Source organism: Emydura macquarii, unplaced genomic scaffold (genome assembly GCF_026122565.2).
Source record: "Emydura macquarii macquarii isolate MOO-44397 ecotype Brisbane River unplaced genomic scaffold, CSIRO-AGI_Emac_v2 contig_1876, whole genome shotgun sequence".
Classification (NCBI taxonomy): domain Eukaryota; kingdom Metazoa; phylum Chordata; order Testudines; family Chelidae; genus Emydura; species Emydura macquarii.
The window spans coordinates 30,494,784-30,516,907 of record NW_027132013.1 but is presented as its reverse complement, the minus strand read 5'-3'; the positions used below and the strand labels follow the sequence as shown (position 1 = coordinate 30,516,907).

General features: G+C 40.8%; 1 protein-coding gene across 5 annotated transcripts; it reads right to left on the bottom strand.

The window, feature by feature from the left end:
- Nucleotides 1-9,833: 9,833 nt before the first annotated feature.
- ZNF770 (zinc finger protein 770) lies at nucleotides 9,834-18,142 on the bottom strand. 5 transcript variants are annotated; one of them, XM_067558068.1, is made up of 4 exons: nucleotides 18,007-18,142; nucleotides 17,315-17,454; nucleotides 14,087-14,164; nucleotides 9,834-13,534 (listed from the first exon to the last, which is right to left on the bottom strand). In XM_067558068.1, the coding sequence occupies exon 4, from the start codon at nucleotides 13,389-13,391 to the stop codon at nucleotides 11,295-11,297; it is 2,097 nt and encodes a 698-aa protein (XP_067414169.1). In that variant the 5' UTR covers nucleotides 13,392-13,534; nucleotides 14,087-14,164; nucleotides 17,315-17,454; nucleotides 18,007-18,142; the 3' UTR covers nucleotides 9,834-11,294. The 5 variants fall into 5 exon arrangements, with proteins under 5 accessions (XP_067414169.1, XP_067414166.1, XP_067414167.1 ...); XM_067558065.1 differs by lacking the exon at nucleotides 14,087-14,164 and having other exon boundaries at nucleotides 16,706-17,454; XM_067558066.1 differs by lacking the exon at nucleotides 14,087-14,164 and having other exon boundaries at nucleotides 17,060-17,454.
- Between the last annotated feature and the right edge of the window lie 3,982 nt (nucleotides 18,143-22,124).

Genomic DNA, 22,124 nt, shown 5'->3' with positions numbered 1-22,124 from the left:
GATCTGAAAACATAGTAGGGCTCCTTGGTGTTATGGTAATATACAGTAATAAAGTAAGTTCCCTAATTTGACTTCAGATATTCAGTAAATTTTTATGGCATAGCCAAATAGTGAGCCTGATTCACACTGGGTAGTAGGTTATGAGGGTCTGCTCTGGTACTTTGTAATCCATCCAAATAAAGGACAGAGCAAAGCTGTGCTATTCCAGGAGCAAATTAGGGACTGAACTGCAATTCTGAGAGTCACCAATAAATTCCTCCTGGCTCCTTGGGGGCCTTTTTTCTAGCACAGCTTGCTTTCCTTGCTGTACTAAGTAGCTTTTAGGGCTGAGTTGCAGAGGCCAGGCTCCATCTATTCCCTTCCCTGCTGCTTAGGAGTATCAGCTCAATGGCAGCTCTCCTCCACCCTGCTACCCGTGATATAGGAAGCCTGCACAAGAAAGTCCTTAATGACATACATATAATAGAAACTATTGCTAGCTGACAGTTTTCATTGCACATCAAAGTAAAATACTGTTATAAAGAGCAATGTCTAGCTGACAATCACCACAACATAAAACTTTTTCAAGTCCAAGTAATATGGAATAATTGGGTATCAGAGTTAAAGAACTTGGAAAGATACAGTGACTTATGGATACAAATATAGATGGATATAGAGCAATAGTAGATGCGTGGGTGGGAATTGGAATGCCTGCCATTTTCAGTTACCACATATACATGCAGAAAATGTACACCTTTCAGGTACCTACACCTCATCAAATGGAAGGGGATTAGGTAAAGTGGGATGTAGGGAAATGCCGATATTACCCATCACCCTGATTCCATATTATCCCACACAGTGCACCATTACTTAATGTAACGTGAAAAAGTTGTACCAAAGATGTAAAGAAACTGATAATCTTCCCCTTGGGTAAAAAGGGCCAAGAGTAGTGCAACAACAATATGAACCTGGGAGTCCTGCAATTCACAAAGTGCTGAAAATGGTTTTCAGCAATTCACTGCAGATCTATGGAGCATAGTTTTATAAGACTAATTTGGGGCGGGCACGTTTCCCCTCTCAGTAGACAAATAATACTGTGGCATCAAGCCATCCTAATGTAAACAATTTATTTTTCTGAAACCACTGAAGATTCATCTGGTTTCAGTTCCTATAAAATAAAGCATAAAGAGAGTGGGGGGAGTAATTCAAAAAGCGTATTACATTTCCACTGAAGAAATAGAAGCAGACAAAATATTTTCTACCAAGCAAACAGAAGACTTCCAGGGTAAGTATTTTTCCACAGCAACAACAACTAAAAGAAGATGTGAGGGGACAGAAGCTGCAAAACACAAATTCCAGTAAAGTAAACCAGTTAGTGAGTTGTCTAAATATTGGTAATTTTTGTTTCAATTTTTAAAATATCATAATCCTTCTATGGCAGCAACAGAAATCCTTAGTGGTACCAGAAATATCAGTTGTCAGAAAGTGTTGTCCTCCGTGGTATATTACTTACAAGGTGCTTTCTTGTAGTAGGCATGTTTCCAAAGGGCACCAAAGACTAAAGAAATGTTAAGCTTAGGAAAAATCCATCTTACCACTATGCTAATGCCTTTATACGGTAGTTCATCTGAATCCCAGTTTTAATTTCACCACAATTCTCAATTTTCTCCTTAGAAAGAAATGAATAGTGAGTGTCTTTCAAACTGATTTTCACTGTTTCAACTTAAGCCATCTGTTTAGTGTCCTTTGTCTGGAGCAAGACAGCAGGGTCCAGGAGACTTGTGCTCTATAAAATAGATTTCTAGCTCTATCTTATTCACAGTTACACATGAGCACAAGTTCTTTGAGGAGCATTCCTCTGAGAAGCTCTTCAATATAAGGGAACTCCAGATGCGACAAGCTCATCACACATGCACACACATACCTTTTTTAATCATGAAAGGGAAATGCCTACCAATATGCAGTAGTTTTTAATCAAGAAAGCCCAATCACGTCAAAGAGCTTGAGAAATAGGTAGTGGGTGGGGTGGAATGAGGGGTTGGAGAAAGGGAACTTTAATCAAATGATATGCAAAGGAGAGGGAAATTCACTTTAAGGAGGGGCAGGGGTTCCATAGGAATTCTGCCTGTTGAACTTGATGGATAAATGTGCAGAATCAACCACCTCCAGGTAATTTGAGATTATATGTGAAAAGGTGGTAGGCATTAGAGCTTCTTCAAAAAGACGAATCTTTTATAATGGAAACTCTGAGGCAGCCTAACTCTAGGAGGTGCGACCAGCTCCTCCTGTCAGAAGCTTTGGTTATATTTTATTTTTGTAAGAGTCAGTACCCACAGAAAAGCAGCCGCAACAGTTTATTCCAATTCAATCATGTGTGGCACATTAGTAAAAACAATGTATGTGTGTATTTTTCTAATACCAATAGTTTCATTCTGTGTACATCTCATTAAATAAAAATGTGGGTACTTTCAAACATGATGCCTCAGTTTAGTAACAAAAATTAGTGTCCTGTAGTACTTTAAAGACTAACAAATTTAATTTCTGCAGGCATAAGCTTTCGTGGGCTACAACCCACTTCGTCAGATAACAAAATTAAATTTGTTAATCTTTAAAGTGCTGCAGGACTTCTTGTTTTTGCTGTATACAGACTAACACGGTTACCCCTCTGGAAGTTTAGTAACAGATGCTTCTTAAAACGTTTAGCACTTCTAAGCACAAAGAAGCCTTCAGTGATGTTCTGGTTTGTTGTATAAAAATGTAGGACACATTGTGGGCAATATTCTGCCCTTGATTCTCTTGTGCAAAACTTGCATTAACTTTAATGGGAATTCTGTCCTCATGACTGGACTGGAATATGACTGATCAGTAGGCCAGATTCTGAAGTGTGCCAAAGGAATGATGAGTACGCCTAATGATTTGAGGACTTCAATAACTCCCTCATAGGTTAAGGGTCTATTACAGGAGTGGGTGGGTGAGGTTCTGTGGCCTGCATTGTGCAGGTCAGACTAGATGATCATAACGGGCCCTTCTGACCTTAAAGTCTATGAGAGGTGGAACATAAGATACTGCATGTCACTTTCAGCTTCACCTATCCTAGGGATTGGTTTAGCTTCCAGCTTAAGTTAGAACAGCCTCAGCGCAGTTTTAGTTTTCTTGGCTTGTGATATCTTCCCAGCGGGCATTACATAGGATATGTCATACTGGATCAGACCACTCGTCCATCTCATTCAGAATCCTGTGTCGGACAGGGGCCAGGAAGGTGCAAGAAAGCCCGCAGCATGCAGTTATATGGTAACTTCTCTGGGAGCACACTTCCTCCAAAAACAATAATTTGAAATTGGCTTAAACCCTGAAGCCTGAGGTTTATATCCTTTGAAAAACATTTTACTATAAGTGCTTACTAGTATATTTCTGGCTATTCTTGCCCCTAGATTCTGGATGGTGGTGGCAGCAATGCTGCCTTTATGCCTATCAGGGATTTTTCTGTGCTAGGAGAATTCCTCCATAATAGGGCAGCTTTGTTGGACCCTATGATCTGACTCAGTACATACATGTGAAAAACTTCTTACTTACTATGGAATAGCAAAAACTAGAGCATAGTTTAGACCAAGTCCTCCACAGAGCATGAAACAAATAGTTGTCTATGTAATTGGTCATCCATAAGCCCAAACATCTGAAAATAGCACACTGCCATTTTAATTATCTTATAGATATGTTGCGCACAAACTACATTAAGAGAACACTAGTGTTGCAAAGTCAAACACTAAAAAGTTAGAAAAAGCCAAAATTTAGATTGAGAGAGACAAAGCAGATGAGGTAATATATTTTATTAGACCAAACTTCCCAAGCTCACCATCAGAAACAAGCTCAACACAGACCCGACACACCAAGTCGAAGTGGCACCAGACACAAAACCTGAAGACATATCTCCCCTGCTATGATGATCAATACCCCCAAAAAACACACCTTTCAAGAATTGGGTCCTACGCATGCTTATCACAATATGTGGTGTACCTCATCTGTGCATCAAATGCCCTAATATCTATTACTTGGGTGAAACCAGACAATCACTACCCTCTCAAAATGAACTCACACAGAAAAGTTATAAAAAGATAAAAACTCCGTATCACACAAGAATGAACACTTTTCACAGAGTGATCACTCCATATCCGACCTTCAGTCCTCATCTTCAGTCCTGCACACCTTCAGAAGGCAAGCCTGAGAATTCATAACTCCACTAAACAAAAAAACATGGACTTCACAGGGACATATAGCTCATTACAGTTTTTAATTCACCCCACTGCCTAACTCTTAATTGCCTACTTCATTTTAAGTGGTCTCCTACAGCATCTGTAAACACTTTATGCATAACATTTAACCCTCAATTTCTCACTTCAGCTTAAATGATTTATGTTGAACAATCTGTCCCAATTTATAATTTATCTTAGGGCTTGTCTTCACTTACCTCGGAGATTCGGTGGCAGTTGACCGGAGTTATACAAGCTACGCAAAAAAATTGCGTAACTCCCGTCGACTTCTCTGCTTCTGTTCTGCGTGCCGTCTTCACTGCACTCTGCCGACGGGAACCGTGTTCCCATAGATGCAGCGCTATGCCACTTGAGAAGGTGGTCTTAATACATCGATTTCTGGATCGACTGAGCGGGTCTTCACTGACCGCTCAGTCAATCCAGAGAAGTCGATCTGATGGCGGCGAATTTGCCGCCATCAGTGAAAACAGCCTCAGATGCTCGGATTTCCTTCTCCAAACTTGAAGAAGAGTTCTGTGCAGCCCCAAAGCTTGTCTCTTCCACCAATAAAAGATATTACCTCACCTACCTTCTCTCTCACATCCTGGGCTACAAAATGGCTACAACAACACTGCAGAATGAAGACTGCCTATGCAATATTAGTTCACCCCTCCCACCCATGCCCCCCTCGCATATGCATCCCAGTATATTCTTTAGTTGCATGATAACATACTATATTTTATTCAGAACCCCTGCCCCATTCAGTACCTAGGATGCACCAGTTCTTGGGAAGACTCAGGGTTGTGCGTGAAGGAAGCTGTTACCTTTAGGACCCCAGAATCATTTGTTATAGAAGTCAGAAGGTGTACAGTGAAGGCAGGGAATTATTACAGAAAGGAGAGTTTCATGTTTATGGTCATTGAAGGCTACTCTTGAGAACTGGATCCTACCCCTGGTCTCTACCATACAATTCCTATATGATGTTAGTCTTGTCACTTAAATCAAACTTTTCATAGAAGTAGATCAAAGTACACCAGCAAACTTTTAGGGGCGAACTAAGATTGCACAGGCAGGGCATAGTAGGCTAGTGCAACATAGATTTACACCACAGCTTGCTGTGCACTAACTGTGTATAAAACGAGAGTTCTGTGGCACCTTAAAGACTAACAAATTTATTTGGGCATAAGCTTTCATGGGTAGAAACCCACTTCATCAGATGTATAAACAAGCCCTCTATCAACAGATTATTGTTTGATGGGCCAGAATGACCTGAAAAATGGATGGACGGACACACACATACCTTTTACTTTTAGTCAGGTCTAGTCAGAATGAGGTCACTGGTGGACACTGTCCATACTCTTCAGACTTTAAATGTGGTGGAGCAAGTTCTTATGGAAGAATTATAAATGCAGAAGAAAAGCAACTTTACCAGAACCGTGACACACGCATAAAATATTTTGAGTTGAAGTTTTAATGCTTACAATTTTCCCTTACAGAAAAAGGCCCCCTACTACATTATCAACTAAAATAGTGCAAACCACCAATTATAGCTAATCAGTAACTAACTCATTTTCCTTCTGCTAATTGTACTAGTATCAGACACACTCATGGACATTAGAGGGAGTTTTTAAGATATTATTTTCACCATTTTCACGTGTCAGAAAAAATTAAGACGCAGAGTATAAAGAAAAAGATAACATACATTACTGCAAATAAAACTGCTGAGATACTCCTTCAGAAATGCACTAAGCATTCTACAAAAATTGTCATATTGACTTGCTACCTGCTAAAATAACTAACTCAAAAATTAACCCACACTTTTGGAGGCTAAGCAGTCCAATGGATTTCTATCATCATTTGACCCAATTGTGTACCTATTACTGAATAGGACAATACTGGTGCTCCTAACAACAGTGAACAGTATGCTCAGTTGTATTTGTGAAATCATGCCCTTATGTTCAAAGTAAAATGGAATTTGAGGATCTCCTCCTAGTTTCTGCACATCGCAAAACTACAACTGTGAACAACTGTTCAGCACAAAATTTTAGTCTCTGTTCAAAAGGTCAAAGAATGATGGAGGCCTGCAGATCAGGATGTAGGCTAATCCAAATCCATTAAAGTTAGTGGTGGTCTTTTCGTTGACTTCAGTGGAGTTTGGATCAGGCTATAGGTGTGTTAGAAGTAAATGGGAAGCCAGATGTGGAGAGAACTGGAATGATGGATCTCTGCATATCAAGATTAGGTGCATTAGCAGAATCATGGTAGGCAGAAAAGGACTGGAAAAGTGGGGCTATACAGATCAGGAAGCAGAATCCAGGTTGTGGGGTGGGAGGAAATACTGCAATCTGGGAGGTATGTAGATCAAAGTTAGTGTACATTCACAGATCTTAGAAAGGGAACAGAACTGGAATGGTGGGGTAGGCAGGGCAGGGTTAAAAGGGCATTAGCAAAGACCTGGGGACTCAGGGCTCACATTTTGACAGGATCAGGTCAGGACTGAGGTTTTTAAGGCAGGAAAGAAGGAAGCAGTCACTGTGCCTACACACAGTTTTCTTGGCTCAAGACACTGTAGCATTATTAATTCTTCAATATGAGCACTAAATGTTTACAATTTTATTAGAAAAAAACAGAAATGTGCTATTCAAAGCTGCTAAAGAAAAATTACATAATCACCACCTAAGGTCATACAATTTATCTACTCAGGCTGGGGAAAATAATGTAGCTCGTAATACAAAAAAAGTCATTTTGTAATTTCAATTTCCTTATAATCACTGCCTTTCAGACATACATTACCCAGAGCCATCAAAGCATAAAACCAGTCTATTAAGTTATAACTCACCATTTAAAAATCCCCCAGAATTGTGCAACTAATAGGAACACAAGCCTCTTTATAGTTTAGGAGACTCAGGCATTTTGAACATTAAAGACAAATTACTACAAGGGACCAGTATAGGAGCTATCCTGCACTCTTTACTGATGAAAGCAGTCCCACTGTGTTCACATAAAGATTACTGAAGTGTGTAAGGGGAACAGGATTAAGGTTTACAGAGGTTTACACATACTGTTAAAGGAAGCCAAGGTAATAGAGCATTAGAACAGGTCCCAATTTGAGATTTGAAGTCACATTAACTTTAGTGGGTTTTGGATTAGGCCCACCCAGATCCACACAAGTACTTAATTGCCTAGACCTCAGTTTTAGGCTCTGCTGAGCCACAAAACTCCCACTCGGCTGCTTAACCCTTTAGATGCCTAAACTCACTTCGTACCTAGATCTCTCCTGTGCAGAGCCCTATCTGGTAGGCACGCCCTGAGGCCACCTACTGGATCGAGACCCATTCGAGATCTGGCTAGAGGAGAAGCTGTTGTCAGTGGTGCCCATCTTATAACTTTTAACCCAGTGATTAGAGCACTCACCTGGAAGGTGGGCAACCAGGGTTCAATTGCCCCCTCTGCCTGAGGGGAGGGGGAAGGATTTGAACCGGGGTCTCTTACCTCTTAGGAGAGTTATCTATATTGAGCAATGAGATATTCTGATGTAGGGCTCCCTCAATTTCTCCTATTGAAGCGGTTTCCATCACGGATAAACAAACATGAAATAGAAGGTCTATGTTTGTGCTCTTAAAGATACTTCAAAGCTGGGTGGCTTGAATTTGCCATGAAGCATTATGGAAAGTGACCATGGCATATTGATAAACAACATGAAGTGTGATTTAAGCATGTTTAAAATAGCAAAAATTGCTCTGTTTCCTCCCCAGGGCACCCTGGCTCCTCCCTCTGGTTTCCATGGCAGTATGAAGACTGCAGAATCTATCATCCTACAGTTTTGCCTGCTGGCTGCTACTCCAGAACACTCCTTCAGAGGGGGTTTCATGTTGCTCTTAGGGACAGCCAGCAAGTTATATCAGTCGTGCACTTGCCACATGTTTGTAGTAGGGTAACATCATCAGTAGAAACAACAGTTAAACTAAATCACCATTATGAAGCCTAGAATTCAGAACGAGTTACATTTACACACTTCCAGGACACCAAATGAACAGAAATGCAGAGCCAACATGCCTGGACCTAAGTTTGCACCCTGAAAGGTACCATTGCAAGGAAAATGCTTAGAGAGACAGAGCAAAATCCTGGCCCCATTTCAATTTTGCCATTGACTTCAAAACAGCCAGTTTTTCACCATAACAAGTTTTGCCAGTTCAAATTTTAGGACCCTCATTCTCTACTTCTCTCCACTGTATAATTTCTCTGAAGTTCAGTGCAATCACACTATATAGAGGAGTGGAGGATCAGTCCCTCAGTCTTCATCACTAAGTTGGGGCCAAATAAAATTCCCACTAAAATCAAGGGGAGACCCCCCTGGTGCCTTTTTTAAAATTCCCAGGAGCCTTAACAATTATCCCATGGTTCCAAAAATAACCAGCAAACACCACTTTCCAAATGTGCCTTTCCTCATCTCAAAATGGGCTTGTGCATTAAGTTCCTCCAAGATCTTTCAAATCTCTATTGAAATTTCTAGGAAGAGCTATTTTTGAGAGAAGGCATGGCCAAAAAAAAAAAAAAAAAAAAAAAAATCCACATTTTTAAAACATGATTAAACTCCCATTTTTCTAAGCCCCACTCCTATCTATCAAAACTACCTCAGCTGGTTCACTTCAAATTTAAGCAAAGAAGTGTCTAGTGACTACAGTTCACATATGGAGAATTTGAAAAGGAAAAGATCTGAAAAAATTTCACTGCGTATGGGCAAAAATCAATTATAAAAGTGTATGTCAACCTTAATTTGGGGTAGGTTACTGTTTCTCCATAATCTTTATACATCCAGATATTTTATTTTCCCCATACATCTGCTAGATAATAAAGACTTGGTATACCAGTATCTGCATAGTAGTTATTAAAATGCTCTTTTGTATATTCTGTTAAAGTGATTAGGTCTGTACAAAGAGATTAAGAATTTATCATGGCTGTATTCCCCAGGCTCCCCATCAAGTTTGATCCAATTAACGGCCATGCTCTTTAATTTAACCTTGTTTCGGGTCTCTAATGTGATTCTCAAAACTTTTTAAAACATGAAAAGTCTGGTTCTTTTTAAATATATGTTCAAAAGTTGGTTTTTTTGTTTGTTTGTGTTTTTTTTGGTAAAGCAGAAAAAGGATTTCAGAAACAATCCTACTTGTTCTAACATGTAGCAATGTGTTAGTTATTGGGACATAATCTTTTACCTTCTGCATATCAAATTTTACAGTTGGTCTTCATGCTGCTAGAGCTTTCAAATGAAATGTACAATAAAAGTAATACATAAATAAAATGGTTTGTTACAGAGATTTCAAAAGAGCTCTGCAACACATCTCAAACACTTCTTATGGCATTCTGTCTTTCAATATGAAACAATCTGAAAGACTGTGTATGCGTGGGGTGTGAGTGGAGGGGGGGGGGAGAAGAGAAGCAAGAAAACAAAAGTCTAAAGTAGAATCAATAGCCGAGTCTGAGATCATACCAGCAAGACCATTTTTCCATTTTTATTCTCTCTCATAAGGGGAGACAATCTCAAGGTAGGAGGAAATCCTCACTTCATCCATACCAAATATATAGCTTATGCCATTGAAAGACTTATATTTGCAGTCTTTCAAAAGATGAACCTAAGTCAAAGAGTTCATTTAAATAAATCTGGATCTACTGAAACAAGAAAATGGGGAGATTCTTTTTATGTTAGTTGAAAACTTTAGGGTTCAAGTATTCAGAAGTTACACAACAAAGACACTTTAGCAGGCAGCTTTTCTTGCTGAGGGAAAAGAAAAACTTAACTTCATTCTTATCTATGAGTAGAGTTCTCAGAGTCTCTATCCTCAGCATGTCCATCATTATTTTTGCTCACCTAGTCTTACAGCACAAGGGGAATAGTGGACATATACCGCCATTTACCAGAAAATTCATACTGTAACTACAGCTTTTACTAATACAAATATGGATTTACTTGATAGGCGCTAGTTGTCATTTACAGTCCCATTATTTAATGTTATAAAGGAATAGGACTTTGACATCATTTGTCACTTATCAACTTCTCATCCTAAGGAATATTTCCTTAAACTTGTGCAGTCTGCACTACCAGGCAACAAGGTGGCTGTCATTCCAAATTTAGGCCTTTCAGAAGAACTAAGGATACAGGGTGGCTGAGTCGGAAGGGGACACATTAATGACATCATTACCTGAATAAATAAACCTGGGGCTTAATTAAGAGCCTCATCCAGTTCTCTGGCGGAAAAACTGTGTGGAGTGAATATTGTGTGGAGTGACCCAAAAAGCTAGAAGAGGCAGGGAACAAGAAGAGTTAAATGAGATTAAGAGGTCTGTACTGACTCAGGAACACAAACTTTTATTTTAGCTCTTACACAGCACTCTTCATCCATCAATGTTAATGCAGGTAAGAATTATCTCTATTAACCTCATGTTACTGTTGTGGAAGTTATTTTTCTCTCTGAGCTTTCTCCTCCACTTCTTCCTATTCTAACTCCTTTCTTTTCCTCTTGTATTACCTTGTCTCTGCAGAACAAACAGGAGCATAAGAAAAAAAAGTACTGACCAGGTACAGTATGTGGCTGATGCCTTCAACATACATGGAGACAATGAAGTTGGTCAAGGACAGTCTTCTTACATTTGCTTTTTGGTCAATATGGTCAGAAAGCATAGGCATGAATTAACTGGATGGAGAAGAGGCACAACCTTTAAACCTGTGATTTATATTGCACTACAGATTGCTGAAACACTTTTAGGCAATAACTACATATACCCACAATTTTTTTTTTTAAATATTGCTGGAAGTTTTCTAACATCAACCCTTATTCATCACAAAATATATTAGACAGTCTGAAAACAGTACATTGACTTCATCAGGTCATCTCTTTAACATAAGTAAGGTTAATCTAATTTAAACCTGTTAATAATTATGTAATCCAGAAGTTTTAGACTTTAAAAACAAAAAAATCTCAGGGAACACCATCCACTTCTGTTGAACACAAAATATCATCTAGTGTTTTTTTTATCCCATTCAGTGGAACTCTGGCAGCCATTTTATCTTTAGCATTTCTTTTTAAAGTGAGTAAGGTGATGTCTTTTCCAATGTGGGGCCTGTCTGAAAGTTTTACCACAAACTGAACATTCAAATGGCTTCTGTCCAGCATGCATGAAGTAGTGCCTTTCAAGTTTGGAAGGTGATTTAAAAGTTTTAAAGCAGACACTGCATTGATAAAACCTTTTAATAGCTTCACTTTTTTCCATATCTCCAGAAAAATCATACCAGTGACTGTAATGGCTTTGCTCCATTTCCAATGATTTACTACGCAAATAGGGCTGTGTGTTTCTACTTCTGGTGCCACGAACAAAGTCCCCAGACTCTAGTTCAACTTTGATTTCAGCTGCTTGGTTTGACTGAATCAGCTCAAATTCTTGAAAGCCAGATGCCTGTGAAGGTCTTTGGGAATAACCTATAGGCTGAGAAGATTTAAATTCAATGTGATCTCCCTGATGACTAAAATGTTTGTTCAGATTTTCAAATTCCACCTGGCAAATAGGACTTTTATATGGTCTCTTTTCAGTATGGGTGAGCTGATGTCTTTTTAAGTGAGCTGACTGTCTAAATGTCTTCCCGCAAACATTACAGCCAAAGGGCTTCTGTCCCGTGTGAATAAGATAATGTCTTTGAAGTTTGGATGAAGAAGGAAAGATTTTTTCACATCTGTCACATTTACAGTCTTTGTGTCTATTTTTAGTAGGAGCTGAAAAAGCAGAGTGAAGTGCTTCTGGATTATCAAAGAAATCAGCATCCACTGAATCATAAAGAGTGTCATCTTTATTATGCCCTGAATCATCCATGTTTAACATGCTTTCACCAGTAAGCATATCTTTTAAATTAATTTCTAGTTTGTCCTTTTGTGGGTGCTCTTGCCAGGATAACGGTGTGACAAACATCCTTTTCTTTTTATTGCTAATTTTCTTGTGCATAACAAGCTTGCTATGATAATTCTTAAAAGTTTTAAGGGAAGCATTCCGATCAGAATGCTGCCCACCAGATGCAACCAGGTCATAACTTTTAAAGTGACTTGTTTTATTTTTTTTTCTGTCAGACAGAGAATCTGATGCCTTTTCTCCAGCATGTTTGAGCTTCCTCAGGACTTTACTTTCAACATTGGCTTTGTGGCTGTAGGCTGACTTGCCACTGTTTGAATTTTTGCCATCTCTCAGGTAAAAACATTTGTGCAAATTTAGAACCCGCTCTGTTTCAAAACATTGCTCACACACTGGACACTGAAAAGGTACAATATAAATAGAATGAACATCATTGTCCGGGGACTCATAAGTATCAACATTCTCACAATCATCCCTTTTTCCTTCCAGTGAGTTCTGTGGCCTAGTGTATTTAGAACTCTTTGTTTTGTAAAGAACTCTGGGAAGAGTCTTATTTCTGACATGGAGTTGTTTGTGCTTCAGAAGTTCGCTCTGGATCTTAAATCCCTTCTGACAATAACAACACTGGAAGGGCCTCTCTTCTGTGTGTGTGAGCTGATGGATTTTCAAATGTGTTGACTGCCTGAAAGATTTACCACACAAGGAACACTTGAAAGGTTTCTGGCCAGTGTGAATCAGCAAGTGTCTTTCCAGCTTAGATCGTGATGGAAACATCTTGTTACATGTTTCGCACATATGAGTTTTTCTCCTCCTCCTGACAAAGTGCAGATGATCTGACTTTGTGCACTGATGCAGCATCCACCGCTCTTCTGTTGTAAAAGATTTTTGGCAAACAGAACAATGAAACAATCCATACACCAACCTATCATGCTTGGCATCCACTGATTTTTTAGCTCGCTTAATATCATTCTGGTAGTTTTCATTATGAAGCTGTTGATGCTTTAAGAAAGTGATTAAATTTTTGAAGTTCCTATGGCAAATGTCACATTTAAAAGGAAGTTCATGGGTTAGCTGATGTCTCTTTAAATGGACTAGCTGTCTAAAAGTTTTATGACATACATGACATTCAAATGGTTTTTGACCAGTGTGTATAAGATAATGGCTAGCTAATTTTGATGGCGTTTCAAATTGTTTGTAGCAGATGTCACACCTATATGGCCTTTTCCTGGGTATCCTGTTAGCTGTTATACACTGCTGAATTTTGAACATTTTAAAAAAATAAGACGACTCCTATTCTGGTCAGTTTCTTCAGAAATGCACTTCAGTTGAAACCATTATCACAACACTGAGAAGGAAGGCTGGAACAGCAGCAAAGTTATCTTAGAGGAAGATTCCTTAAATTCCAGAGATCCCTAAAACAGTAAAAATAAGAAAAACAGGTGTTTTAGGGGCTAGTTTTCCTCTTGCTTTTTAGACAAATGTCAGTTATTTTAACTAGTGTAAGCTACATTTAACTTGGTTTAAAATGCTTCCTATCAGACTAATCACAAATTATATCATGTGTTAAGGAAAAACTGGACTATTCTACAAAAAAAGGAGAGTCAGTTAAAGTTATCTGTAATCACGACTCATTTTAATCCTGCCTATTACCACTGCATGTTACTCCAGAATCATATCAATTTGAGCTATGGTAAAAAATATAAAAACACTGTTCTCATTAAAAAAAGTAACTTTTTTTTGGCAATACGTTTTCCCTCACTATACTCACTGTGAATAAATATTAGTTATTAGCAGCTTTGGTTATAAACTAGATGCAATATTTGAGAGGATGAGGGAACCAGAAAAAACCTGGAGATTCTTGGATCACAAAATAGTTAAATTCATTTAGTGTTTGTGAGAAGTGCCAAATAACCCTTTAAACTGAAATCCAGAGAACAAGTACCATACAAGTTTCTGCAACTCACCACTGTATCATCACCTTTAGGAAGGAAAACATAACTCAGAAGCCTAGCCCATTCAAATTGATGACCTCTCTGCTGAGACTGCCAAAAAAAAAGGGGGCAATTAGCAATAACTGTTAGCCATTTGTGTGATGTGGCCGACTGTTCCTTTGAAACTAAATTCACATTACCAATTTGTTTCATAGACCACCCAATAAACACCTAATGATATAAAGACTCTGAAATTGACCAGTACTTGAACCAGTCCCTGAGAGGTGACAAACTCTGTAATGCATAAGCAATCCTCAGAGCCATACAATCCCCCTTTATAGATAATGATTTAAAAGCCATTTCCTTGTGCATGCATGTGGTATTATTCACCACAAGCTGTGTGTTGAAATGAATACACCAGTGAACAGATGTCTGACCTGTTTTAGAACACACCCCCCCCCCCCCCACCTATATGCATGCAAAAGCTTCAGGAATCCAAATTCTCCAAAAGCATTGGTCCAAAACTTAGAAATTATGCCTAAAATTAATGCCTTTAATTAAAATATGAAAAAGAAAGAAATCGCTCAAAAGATCAATTCCCCCCCCACACACACACCAAAGTTATATGGAGAAAGACTGCCACAGTTTATCAGTTATATGGAGATGAGCAGCATCCAGGTTTCCAATGTTTCTCCTTCATACCAATTCTGGGTTTTATGTACAGTAAGATCAAATGAATTTATTAGCTACCGGTTTCTGAAACCGGACATCCAACTATCACAGCTCTGCTTCCTTTTACTCTAGTTTATAGGCTTCCAGAAATACTCTTCTGATCAGATTGTAATTCTCATTCTGTATTTTTTTTTTTACTTGCTATTGTCAGTAACAATCCTTGTCTTGCAAAGGTGCAGCAGAATCTATGGAGGTAAACAGCAATGCTCCTTTGAAGTGCTAGATACAACATTCAGACCAACTAAGTTTTCGGTCTTTCAGAATTTCTCATGTCCCTCATCGGCCGCACATCCAGATGAGAAGAACTGCATGGGCTTCCCAACACAGCTTGACAGTGAGGCCATGCAATGACCCAAGTCAATTGTTTGATAGTGACATACTCCTTTCACATCTAGGGAATGAAAGGGCTGCTTCTGCAAACCAAGGAGCAGAAGACAAGCCTGGAATCATCTATGCTGCCTGGTCAAGCCTTGACTAATACAGACTCATAGTAATTAGAGTCATCAGATCTATTTCTCCACATGACAAAGATATAATCTTTGGATTGCAATCCTATCAGATATTAAACCAACACTACATTTCACTTTAGCCACAAGGACTTGAAGAAGCATGGAATCAAGTAATACATATTCACTAATTTTAAGGACAAAAATATAATTTACCCAAGAGTTCTGCCCTGTTGCCACTAATCTGTATTTAGACAAACTTAACTCTCTAACCTAAAATAAAAAAAGAATTATTCTGACCCCAAAGTACACTGCATGACAAAACTCAACATCTATCTTGTAAAATTATCTACAAAACATGCAAACACAAACCTAGTTGCTTATTTTACAAGATACATGGCATGCAACAGAGATAAGAATCTAAACACAATGTCAGACATATCGTACCCTGACTTTCTTCACAAGCTTTCCCTCAGGGAAAAATACAGATCTCATTGATCAGGTAAACTATATTTCTTATCACATTGTCTCCACCCACAGTTGTTTGGAAATGGGCCAAAAGCAGAACAGTTTACCTCACTAGAGTAGCATGGCCTCGCTCCTGATCTTTCCTGAAATGTTTTGAAACATTATATGAAGCAACATAAAAGTTAAACACAGTTATTTTAACTAGTGTAAGCTACATTTAACTTGGTTTAAAATGCTTCCTATCAGACTAATCACAAATTATCTCATGTGCTAAGAAAAAACTGGCCTATTCTACTAAGCAGCATGAGGCTACTTAAAGAAAGAAAACAATTAAAAAGTGCCAAGACTATCTGACATCCCATGCCAACATTTTACAGATACTTCTGTGATCAACAGTGATGTTAATTTAAACACATTTTTTAAACTTCTGGGACCAGATCTTACAAGTGAATTATTCCTTTTCTAACCAAAATTTAGAGGATCACAATCTGGGACACTAGTTTTAGTTAGAACTAACCTAAGGAAGAATAAAAAAGGTCTCCGCTAATTCTAAAAAGAGTGAATAGACTAGCTTTTTCAGTGTGGAAAAAAAAAAAAAAGACACACACACACCACCACCACCACCACCTCCACCCCCCAAAGCAGCGATGGTGCAGAAACTCCCCATGTGACAGAGGGAAGGGGGAGGCAACTGCGGGACACTTCCTACGAAGGGGTTGGGGGCAGATCCCAGGTATAGACAGGGCCAGATCCTGCTCCCCCTGAAATCCACTGCAGAACTCCCAAGAAATTTCCTTGGGCCCAGGAGCCGAGCCCCATGGGCGGAAGGGCAGAAAGGAATCAGCAGCAAATCGATGCCCCCCATCCCCCCGGCAGCGCTGCTGGAGCTTCCCATCCCGGGCCGCCGGGGGAGGTGGAGCGCAGGGCTCCCGGGATCCGGCGGCTGCAGAAGAGCCCGGCGCCCCGGCTCCGTTGGGCAAAGGGGGAGGGTGGGGGGAGAAGCAACCTGAAAAGCGGCAGCAGCAGCAGCAGCGTCCTCGCCTTCCTCATCCCTCCCACACGGTTTCTGCCGTGCAAACTCTTCCCCCGGATGGCAGCGAGGCCCCAGCTCTCAGGGAAACCCAGCGCCGCGCTTTCAGTTCCCAGCCCGCCGGCTGGGCCGCACCTCGCCGGGCTCACGGGAGGGGGCCGGCCGGCCAGCGCGCCCCTTGCTGCTGCTGCGTGCCGACGGGGAGACTCCGAGGGAGCAGAGGCGTCTGTCTCTCCCCAGCAAAGCTCTGCCTCAGAGACCGAGAGCAGCCCCCCAAGGGAGAAGTGGGAAATGCCAGGGCAGGAACCAGCTGGTGTCATCCACAGAGACCTGCCAGCGCCCCAGCTCCCAAGCTCTCGGGCGGATAGGATCGGGGACCTTCTCCTAGTCTGGCAGCGGACGTGCTGAGCGCCGAGGGAGTGCAGGTTTTGTCCCCAAGGGGGAGGATCTTCTAAGGCCCGTTTTAAGCCGGATCCTCTGCTGAGCGAGGGTTTTCGTTGAGCCTCCCAGGGAAGCGTTGCAATTTTTCACTCCTCATCATCAAGCAGTCCAGGTGGAGAGGCTGCTGGGGGGACCGACCGATACCTTTTCAAAGGAGAGTCTGATCGCTCTGTAGGGATGTTTTGCAAGCAGGTCACTGAACGCACAAGGAGGAGCTGGGCGACACTGTAGACAGCACACCGACGATCTCTGCTCAAGGGCAATTAAACAAAGTCTTCGGGCACCTAAGGAATGGGATGGAGAATAATATTGGAAATATATTACTATGCTGATAGATGTCAGTAGTACATCATCCAGAATACTACATTCAGTACATCTCATCTCAAAAAGGATACGGCAGAAATAAGAGTTCAGGGACAGGTGACAAGAATGATTAGAAGCACTGAAGAACATCCAGAAGAAGATAGATTGAAAAAACTGGCCATATTTACTTAGAAAGAAGATGAATAAGAGGTAACATGGTAATACTATACAAAATAATGAATGATATAGAGAGGATAGAACAGGAACTTCTATTGATCAGAGAGGAACAGTGAAACTATCACCATACCACCAACCCAGTCTGAGATCACGCTCATCACTGCTTCAAGTTCTTCTCTTAGACTCCTCAATGACACACAAAAGCTTTCACATGTCCAGTAATACCAGCTCTTTTGGGGGGTCTGGTTTATTAACATAAAGCTCAGAAGGAAAGAGTCCTTACTAAAGCTTTTCCTTCACTCAACTTGTTCACTGCACGCTAAACTTTCTGGTTGGTACAAGCTCTCTGCACTCACCAATCCCGCTCAGCTGAAAAGATTCTTTGTGTAGGGTTGCTCATATCACCCTTCTACTCCCTTTTAAGGAATAGGCTTCTAGCGCTTCCTACCTCAATTATCCCTTCTGGTTCTCCCCAGACCTCTTATCTATGGCCACAGGCCTGATTTAGCCACATAATATCATTACTCATTCTCTTCACCTGGGGAGATGAGTTAAGTGTGTCAAAGGTGCAGCTGGACCCATCACCCCTTAAAGGGGGCAGCCATCCTCTGACAGGGACAATGAAATGTGGCAAATGACAACTGATAGAAGGAAATACTTTTTCACATAATGCACACTGAGCCTGTAAGACTAATTGCCAAAATATGTAACTGAGCAGGATTCAAAAAAGAACTGCATGTTTATATAGATAATAAGAATATCCAGAATTACAACAGAAAGGATTAAAAATAGGAGTTTTTGAAGGGCTAGAAATCTTCATGTTTCAAGGCATAAACCTACCTCTTGGGGCTAGGAAGAAATTTTCTCTATAGGGAGATTATTCCTTGACAATGATCTTTCAATTTCCTCTGAAGCAGCTGGTACTAGTCAGTGCTGATGACAGGATACCATCTTCATCTGGTCTATATAAATCACTGATTTGAGCCACTATGGCAGTTCCTGTGATCAAGCTCCAAGAACATTTATCTTCCTGTAATGTTCTGGACCCGTCACTCTTAGGCTTCAAACAAGGTCATGACACAGAGATTGTCCTACATATACCAAATTGATGATCTACTGATGGCCTTGGATGAGGTCACACCTCCGCTTTAATGCTCCTTGATCTCCATCATGAAGTGTCATTGGCCTACATAAAGGAATGGACAGGAATGGAAGGAGAAGCACTCTGTTGGCTGTAATCAGGCTTATCAGACAAGGTATGGAGAGAGGCAATTCTCCTTCATTCCAGAGGTCCTCATGTGTGATGTCTCACAAAGTCAACATTATTTCCCTTCCTCTTCAAACTATACATGAGGCTAGGCAGATAGAAAGACAGACACCATAACCTCCAGAGTTGTGGCCTTCAGTGTCAACAATATACAGACATTCAGCTCTGAGTTACCTTCTATACTAATAGAGTCTATGCCATCACCAAAATATTCCAGTGCCTAGGAGAAATTAGTGATTGAATAAAGGTAGCTTAAAACAAACTCAGGAAAGATGGAAGTGATGCTTCAAGGAAAAGGGAGAAATCTGAGAAATCTCAATCTTCCCCTCAAATTAAGGCATCTGAATAACAAATGTCAAAGTGGCACAAAGCTTCTGAATCTTGGTGGATTTCTCACTGAGCCTGGACACAGAATGCATCAGGGGCAAAGAACGCTTTCTATCATCTTCCTCTGGAAATTATGCCATTTCCTCTCATATAAGGATTTTGCCATTGTAGTCCAGATATTTGTAACCTCCAGATTACTCTACTGCAGATCACTCTGTCTGGAAATGAATGTGACCACCACCACCACCAAGTAGAAGCTCATGCTGGATGGAGTAGTGTACCTGTTAGCAAGCAAAGGCAGGCATGAACACATCATACTGGTCCTCTTGTCTGCCTATTTTCTTCTGTATTGAAAGTAAAGATGCTAGTCCTGATCTGTAAGACACTTGATAGGTTAGATCTGAGTTACCAAAAAGACTTGTCTATCATTTAAGATCTACCAAAATAGCTACACTCTGGTTCAGCTAGACTGGCCTGAAGAAGTCTCAGTTGCAGGGGACAGGGCATTTTCAGCAGTCTGACCCCATCTATGGAACAGTTTACTAAAGAAGATCAGACTGGGTAAGACTCTGCCCATAAGGCATCTTTCACCAGTAATATCATCTTCCCAGGAGGTAGAAGGAAAGACAAAAGTAGGGAAACAAAACCTAAATAAGCAACCTAAAAACATGGGATGTTATCCAAATTACAACCTCATGCAGTGCTATCTTTGTTTTTATAATATTTAGATACCACGACAATAAGCACCTTAGCTTTCAATAGATAGTTCCCTCAGCCACATGTATGTCTGGGTCAATGCAGTCCCCGCCGCCTTCAAAATGTGAACTCTAGCAGAATTTCACTACAAGAAAGATTTTGCCCTCAATGATTCCTGACCCTAATGGAATTACAAAGGATCAGTGGGAGGGATCTTTTGTGCCTTCCTCTCCGCAGAATATTTTCTTCCTCTAATGAATGAATAGATTGGTAGGCATTACAGTATTGAGCATTGAAACTCCTAACTTTTAGTTCCCTTGAAAATCACTGGGATTCACAAAGCCTGAGTTAGGGGGGGAAAAAGATGTGTGAAAATGGGATCCACAAAAGCCGGCACACTAGGCAGGGAGCAGCCTAAGCTTGACAATGGGAGATGGCAATGAGAGCGGCATGTCCTAGCCCTTGCCTCTCTCAGAGTTAGGCATCTGTCACTGAAATGCCTCTCCTGGAGTCAGGCGGCTCAGGCACTTGGAGCTCTGCACAAAGTGGCAGGGAAGGGAGAAGGCCGACTTCTTTATTTATGATCTTTAGCCCAGTGGTTAGAATGGTCACCGGGGACGTAGGAGATCGGGATTCAATGCCCACCTCCGCCTGATAAGGAAAAGAGCTATGAACAGGGATCTGCTACTTCTCAGGTGTGTGCTCTAATCATTGAACTATGGAGTGATTCTCACGCAGTCGCTGGCCCAATTAATATTTCATACAAAATGGAATGGCTTCAACAGAGAGTCCCACATTAGATGATCCCATAGCGCAATGAGTAGGGCACTCCCCTCAAAAGGTGAAATAGCCACTTCAAATCCCTTCTCCTCATGCAGTGGAGGAGGGACTTGAATGGGGGTCTCCCACATCCTGGGTGAATACCTAACCACTAGGCTAAGGGAAGCTGTCCCTCCCCCCCCCAATTTTGTGTGAAGTTTGATATATTCTGAGCGCTCTACTAGATCAGGCCCCACAAGGAAGATAGGTGGAGTAGTGCTTTTCTTTCTCTAGTTTGAGGATTTACTTGGGTTTAGGTGTGAGACAGACATCCAGACACCTGCCTAAGCCAGCAGAGTGCATGTTTAGAGGTAGAAATATCCTAGGTGTCTAGGAACTTTTGGGGCAAAAATTTAGTCACTGAGTGAGTTTAAGTGCCTATAAGATGAGGTGGCAGCTGAGCAGAGGTTTTGTGGATCACATTGGTGCTTAAAACTGGGATTTAGGCATCTAAATCTGGGTTCTAGATGCCTAAATCCTTTGTGGATCTGGCCCATAATCTCTGAATGAGTTTGCAACCAGAAGAGAGATAATTATATGAATCACTCAATAAAATGACTACATGGTGTGTTGTTTTTCTTAATATAGATGAATTTTTCTGAACTTCTTTGCATAAATGGGTTCTGTTTCATTTATTCACATAGACTTTGAATAGGGCAAACAGATCTGTTTATTTCAATAGACTTGTATTTACTTGCCACAAGTTGACCTCACTGACTCTCTTTCCTTTAACACAGTAGAAGTCCTTTATGAGGGATCTTGGGGATTCCAGCTCATGTATAGAGTAGGGCTAGGATCTAACCCCTGTTGAGTAGAAAGGAAGAGGCCAAAGAGGAATAAGTAGCAAATCAAAGCCTTAACCGAGCAGGAGGGCTGCAGCCTTCAGTGAGCTGAGGGAAAATGCCCAAGGGGCTGTTCCTGAGAGCATCTGCATTGACAGCTAATAGGTCTCTATTCCCCGCACGTCCAAGAGGGAGGACAGTTTGTAGTAGTAGTAGCTTGTACTGCCTTTCTCCTCCATGGAAACCTATAACCTTACTCCAACTTTATAGGGAATTCTAGGAGCAATGGTGGTCTGAGGACCTCCGGGCAGCATGCCTATTCAGAAGCCATTGTAGTTAAGGCTGTAGGGATCTGGATAAATGAAAAGGAAGGACCAGGTGGCAGTGAGGAGGCAAGGGACCTCCTTAGGGATCAAGCAGTCAATGGGATGGACCTAAGTTTTCTTCTGCAGGGTAGGGTAAGGTCTAAACCCAATTCTTTTGTTGCCCTGACAGTTAAGATACAAAAGAGCTCCCTGAGTTTCACTGTGTGACAATTTCAGCAGGCATAAGCTTTCGTGAGCCTCAGCTCACTTCCTCAGAT

Excerpts from the sequence above, each read along its gene's own strand:
- ZNF770 (XM_067558065.1), bottom strand. The coding sequence starts at position 13,391 with ATGTTCAAAATTCAGCAGTGTATAACAGCTAACAGGATACCCAGGAAA.